The sequence below is a fragment of the Eutrigla gurnardus genome, assembly GCF_963514095.1.
Source record: "Eutrigla gurnardus genome assembly, chromosome: 6".
In the NCBI taxonomy this organism is placed as follows: domain Eukaryota; kingdom Metazoa; phylum Chordata; class Actinopteri; order Perciformes; family Triglidae; genus Eutrigla; species Eutrigla gurnardus.
The window spans coordinates 5,604,937-5,611,748 of NC_139920.1; the positions used below are offsets into that span (position 1 = coordinate 5,604,937).

The window sequence follows — 6,812 nt, forward strand, 5'->3', positions numbered from 1 at the left end:
TGTATTTATATATGCAAAAATATAAAACAGTCTTCCTAAACCAAGCCTAGAGCTGCAATGATCTGTATTTATATTTGCATGAAACGCACACGTGTGGTCAAATTAATGTCATCAGCTGTGAGATTCCCTTTTGTCAATATTTGCTCTGATGAAGATTGGCTTTGAAGTGAATGCTGCGTCGGAAGAGTGTGCAGCCTCTCTCAAAAGTAAAACACACATTGTGCTATAATAAAATCTGAATTAAAAATGAATAATTTAAACATAAGAGTTAGAAAAGCTCATTATGTGTTTTTGTGATCACCAGCCCATCTGAATATCCCGGGTGCTGTTAAACAGCTATTGTTGTACGTAACAATCACAGACTGTCACTAAAGCGTGGCTGATTACACGGAGGGACATTAAGGGACACGGAGCCTGAATGGTCGCTTCTATCAGCTCATCCATTCTTTTTATCCATTCCATTACAGCTGTTTCTCACGTTAGCCAGATACGGGCTGTGTCCTGCGCTGTCAGTGGCAGGCTCGGCTGCACCGTCATCATTCAACGCGATGGGAGATGTGGACATGATGGGGGGCTCTACGGGGGAAATGTGCCGCCTGTGCTCCTCATTAGACTCACCGCAGTGGACTAAGAGGTAGTTAGCTTTGTCGTTAATGAGCATAATAACGCACGCTACTGTTTGGGGGTTTGGCAGCGTTGCGGGTATGAATGAGGCAGGAGGGGCGGTCGTGGTCATTATCGGAGCTGTTGATGAGCCGGGTGCAAATGCAAGGATGGGTGAGGTACTGAATATGGGGCAACTAGATGTAAAAACACCTCATGAACCCATACATGATCATTTATGGTGTTTTACATTACAATGTCAGTTGAACTATTTTCAATGGTAATGGGACACGATACATCAAGTGATGTCCCTAATGTCTCTGTTAGTTTTATTACATGATTCAATGCGAGCATCATGAGTCTTGAATGGGGGAAATCCTTGTGTTAAGGTACATGGAGCACAATTTTGTACTTATATACCCACAGAGATATACAATTACACAAAGCAACATTGTCATTTAGAATAGTGATTGTGTCCAAGATTAGTCTTCTTGTAGCTCTGGTTTGGTCTCCACCAACTCCTGAGAGACATATCTAGCGCTTTAGCTGGACAGCATTGAGATTGTCATTCGTCAGGCAAACACAGCGTAGCGGTCTGTGGTCTGCCGGCGCAGTACGATAGTATCTTACATAGTTTTATACAGAGACCGAACCAAAGTTTGAGTTCAAACCAGAGACTTTCTGGGGTACAAACAACAAGGTCTCTGCCGTACTTGTGCCAAGACTTTGGCACAATCTTTCTTTTTTCTTAATTTCGGAGCATACCACTGTAGTGAAGCAGGCGATATGTGGGTTGCCATTCACAGTGAACACAGCTCTATCAAACTCACAACAATTCACGTTTTGCTGAGTTACCAGGTCACTTTTTATACCAGGCATTTAACACCTACCATGAGTAGCAGACACTTGCTCTCCTTGTGAGCCCCACAACAGCCCAGGAGCCCCAACAGAACCAGCACAGCCCCAATGGCGATGCAGAAAAAGCCCACGTTGACAAACTGCATGCCTTGGCTGGAGAATGGCCCGAGCAGCCTGAGGAAGGAGCCTCCGTCCACGGTCACCCAGATCCCCATGGCCAGCAGGGTAAGGCCAGCCAACTGCAGGAGGATCCAGGAAAAATCAATCAATATAAATTCATTCAAAAGACAAGCAAACTAGGAATGCAAGAATGTGCACAGGAATCCCTGCCGTTTATGGACGCTGGACAGAGCATTTAGCTTTCCAGAGGATGTAATCCAAGGGCTTGTAAAATGTCGATCGTTGGGTGGGTTCAACAGCAGAAATGAGAGGCCATGTTACATCACTAACCCTCTCTTACTGTTACGTCTTCGTGACACCAGATTCCTTTTGTGAGAGGTGCTGCCTCAGGCCTCCCATTATGTATCAAGGCCTACGCAACCACTTGGCCTCATTTTACCTTTCTGAATGAAATGACTGCCCTTTTCCACGACTGCCTTTATCCCACAAAATGGACGGAAATCCATTGAGTGATTATCTTGTGCTGCTGGATAAAGTCAACCTTGGGGTATATAGAAATAGGCTGCAGGATTATAGCATGGACAGTCAAGGCTGAGGCGTTTACTGTCCTCCGAAGATACTGGAGTTTTTATTTGTTTCAGCTCTGGACTGGACACCCCATTTGTAACAATCCTGCGAATCCTGCAAAAAAAACATGAATTCTTGAAACAAGAAATACTACATTTGAATGAAATTGTGGTTAAAGATGGGGCTGCATGGTGGTGTAGTGGGTAGCACTGTCGCCTCACAGCGAGAGGGTCCCGGGTTCAATTCCTGGGTCGATTCCAGGGTCGGGTTCCTTCTGTGTGGAGTTCGCGTGTTCTCCCCGTGTAAGCATGGGTTCTCTACGGCTTCCTCCCACAGTCCAAAGACATGCAGGATGGGGACCTGTCTGTCTCTACATGTCAGCCCTGTGATAGACTGGTTACCTGTCTGTCTCTACAGGTCAGTCCTGTGATAGACTGGTTACCTGTCTGTCTCTACAGGTCAGTCCTGTGATAGCCTGGCGACCTGTCCAGGGTGTACCCTGCCTTCACCCAATGACAGCCCCACTGCGACCCTGAATACAGGATAAAGCGGTAGACGATGGATGGTGGTTAAAGACATTGAAAAAAAATCACTTCAATTGATACGTTCAATTACATTCAATTACATTGAATTGTATCAATCCACCTTTGATCAGTTTTGTCCAAGACTTACAATCCACAAGTTTCCACGTTTAATCTTCCATGTGGAAGTGCTCAAAATTCAAGACAGTGGAGTTCAATTTGAGTCACGAAAGAAAACCATCAGCCTCTCCAACAGCCAGATGTTTAATCAGTGAGGACACAATCATGTGTTTAAGGCGCTCCGAGACAAAAAGGAATGGTATATCATCCTTACTTGATCATCATTGACGATGGGGTACATTTTAAGTTAAATAAAGCTAATTTAAATGGGAGAACAAAAAAACAAACAAACTGAGTCTTGCTCAAATATAATACAAAATATTTAAAAATTAGGAATAATTTTCTAAAAAACTTTACAGAAAATGTACAGTAATTGAACTTTGTAACCTTTATAACCTCTACCTATGAACATCAAAAAGGCGAGTAGCTGTTATTTCGTAGGGGACACTGGAGTGCCTCAAAACCTGTTAAAGCTGCTCATCCCAAACACAATCAGCACGATGTCACATGTTTCACATTACAGTCCGGAAACCATTTGATCCCACTGTCATTATCTCTCTCTGGCTGCCATTCCCGTCTCATCCCTCCACCTCTGACCTTCTCCTCCACCCTTTTGTTCTCCTCCGTCTCCTCTGTGTATTTCACCCTGCACTTCTTGCACTGAGTGATTTCTCCTTTTTTCCTCGTCTTGTGCTGAAACCAGGTTTGAAACCTGATATTGTCTGTCAGCCTCCATCAGGGTCGCTGCAGTCAGGAGGCCCCCTCTGCTCCCCTTCAGGCCCTGACACTCCACATCTCCTGTCAGATGCTGACGTCCCCCACGTGGGGCCCGTCTCCCCCTTCTTTCTTTGTCTGCCTACCTTCGCTCGTCCTATATTTTTTACCCTCATTCATTCTCTCTGCCTCATCCCACCTTTCACTCTGGGGTTTCTTTTCTCGTCTCTTGAACCTGTTCAGTGCCATCAGTGCACCACTGGCTAAATGTAATACGACAAGCATATTCCCCCTCTAACTCCATGTGTGCCACCATCATTCCTCACCAGGTATAATTATAGCTGGCATGATGTCTTTTTTTTTTTTTTTAAGATGTCTAATCCCTTTGATGGTGTGCCATATGCAGGCGTATGTCCTGTCAGTTGAACACCCACGTGGCATCAGCACTGAAGGTAAATCAGGTTTTTGAAAGAGTACGAAGGAAAAAGAAGCATTGTCGTATCTATGGAGATGGGAAATAAAACCTATTAGGGTTAGAGGAGAGGGAATGAATAACAGGCTGTGGAATAGGAGGCCACGGCCTCCAGAGAGGGGGAGGTGAATGGAGAGATAGAACGATACAGAGGGAGCAGGAAAGAGAATGGGCCCGTCCCACCCCAATTGAAATGGAATTGGTTCTCTTTGAAAAGGCTGGAATGAGAAAGACATCAGCTGAGTTTAAAAACCCATTTTAATGGGTCATATTACGGGGAGCAGACCATCTGATTAAGTTCCGACACTGTACCATAGATCAGAACCCACAGTCGTGGCAACACTTCTCATTTCCAATGTAATTAGAATGGTTCCAAAGCAATGGCAGAGGAGAGACGTTGGAGCTCAAACCACAGAGTATCTATTTGCAGACTTCATATCACTGTCTCTAATGGCTTTGTTGCTTCGTTTTATATTCAGATGTTTTAAAGATTATTAATAAATGGAACAGGTCTCTGGTAGTCGATCCTTGATAATAGTTCATATTCAAACAACTTCCGAAACGTCTACCACGTTTGATATGTCAACATTACTACCTGTTACAATTGTCTTGTTTTGTGCGGGACAGCCCACAATCACACGGTGTAAACGAGCAACTTTCAGCTGGGCTACCTGGCCTCACCTGCTGGAGTCGACGGTCTGACTGCAACACTAACCTGCTGCTGTCAGCCACCCTTCCTCTCTCCCCTGGCCTCCACCTGTCCGGTTTGTTGTGAATTCATCTTATTTTCAGTTTGAACTTGCTTGTGGTGCCTCTCTTTCCATCCATGAGCTGATAGTGACGATGTGAGCTAGTTGAATAAGCAAATGTTCTGGTCTCATGGTAAATTCAGTTTCACTGTCAAATTGTTTTCAAAGTTTTACCACAATGCTGCTTACTGTAGTTGGAGGTTTGATGTTGAAGAAAGATGACTGGTTTGAAGGATTGCCTCCAATTGTTTCCTATTTCGACATGCTGATTTTAGTAGATAAAAAAACATATTTTCGTGGCCATGGCTTTAACTTTCTGTAAGGGGAATAACAAAAAGTAAAACAGTCAATGAGATGAATCCCAAATCCTGAAGACTGCACTGTCTTCACTGAACCAGGCAACCTCCAGTTCTGAAAAGTGAATGTTAATATGCCTTAAACTTGCATTCTCTATGCTGGTCATCAGGGGGCGACTCCTCTGGTTGCAAAAGGAAGTCTGATTGCATAGAAATCTAATAATGTATTATCTCAGTCTGTAGTTTCAGGTCTTCTTCAATCCAGCATGATGTTCATTTCGTTAATTATGGTCCATTTAGGGTCAAATAGATTGATAGGGGCTGCATTTAGCAGTTTCACCTCACTGTAGAAGAGACTGTGACTTTGGCACCGCATACTTAGAAATGACAAACCATAACATTTTAATGTTCAAGAGTCAAGTTTTGAAATTTATGAGTTCAGATTCACAGCGGAATAAAGATTCTTATGTTTATCCCGCCCTCATTTCCTCAAAAGATAACTTCTCTGAATGCTCCACTGGAGTCGACTCCTCGACACCAAACTCGAAATGCAGCCGAAGTGTTTTTTTGCGGTCACATTAACGCATCGTCTTTACGAGCAGAAGAGAATCACTTTATCATTCTGCTCCGCTGGCTAGACATCATAATCAGTGTGCCGCTGTGACTTTTAGAGCAACCACGCCAGATTCATCAAGCGGCGTAACTCAGGCACAAATGGGAAATGTGGGGAAAATGATGACTTATGCTCGGAGCTTCATCTGTGACAGTGGGAGCCCAGGTGGGCCCAACTCGGCAGGCAAATTCAGCTTACCCTTGCCAAAGTTTCTCCCCATTTCACAAAGCACATTAGTTATCAACATTAAGCTGAAGATGTCGGTGGCAAAATTAGAGCCTTTGAAGTTAATGAGATGAAAATTGCTACGGTGGGGAGAACGTGGAGGAGAAGGGGGCGTCATTCAGGCCTTCTGGCTCAGTGGTCCAAAATGTTTATGCAACTGTTTGCATTGAAGGACGTCATGAAATGATGTTGTACACATTGTGTTCAAAGCATGTTTTTTTTTTTATTTCAACATGACTTAAGATTTAACGCAATCAATGAACACCCCCATCTCTCCCGAGCCCTCTCCTCACGCAATCAAAGCAGAAACATACTCACAGAGATAAGCAAGTTGAACAAGACCATCATCAATTTGACGAATGTGAAGCAGCCCATTTTAATCTGTAATAAAAGGAGAAGATAAATTATTGCATTCCTTCTTTCATCAGCGGAGACCTTCTATCTCTTATTCACACACACACACACACACACACACACACACACACACTGGATGCTATTACATCCAGCCCACATCCCAGCAAAATCACTGTGAAAATTACATTGCTGACAATGAGTGTTAATGATAGCACGCACAGCTGTGAGAAACAGTAAAGATATCCGTTAATGAGAGATCTACAGGAGAGGGAGAGCCGTAATCGAAGGGAAACTTTAATGTGTTAACATGTAGACATTAAGCCACCAGAAATACAAATCTTACCCTTTAGTGTTCTAATATTTCTTTATATCCAAAATAGAGCAGATTCAAACCAATTCAACAGTCCTCGGAAAGCAAAACTGATCTAAAAAGTATAGGTTTCCTGTTCCTGTGGCTCAGGTGTTTCCAGGTGAGCTAATGCGAGTGCAAGGACGACTCTGTATAAATACGTCCGTAGAGTGATGATCCACGCAGGAAGGAGCCTGCAGCGGAGCACAGAAATGTGATGAGTGCCTCTCCTCAGGCTGGCTGGTGGAGTG

At 43.8% G+C, this 6,812-nt stretch overlaps 1 protein-coding gene across 1 annotated transcript in view; it reads right to left on the reverse strand.

The window, feature by feature from the left end:
- Nucleotides 1-6,237, reverse strand: part of tspan1 (tetraspanin 1) — a 16,866-nt gene extending 10,629 nt beyond the window's left edge. Inside the window, exons 1-2 of the mRNA XM_084011599.1 lie at nucleotides 6,177-6,237; nucleotides 1,494-1,700 (exon numbers count right to left, since the gene is read on the reverse strand). Of these exons, the coding sequence (XP_083867725.1) occupies nucleotides 1,494-1,700; nucleotides 6,177-6,233 (264 nt within the window). The 5' untranslated portion in view covers nucleotides 6,234-6,237. The remainder of the gene's footprint in view (nucleotides 1-1,493; nucleotides 1,701-6,176) is intronic.
- Between the last annotated feature and the right edge of the window lie 575 nt (nucleotides 6,238-6,812).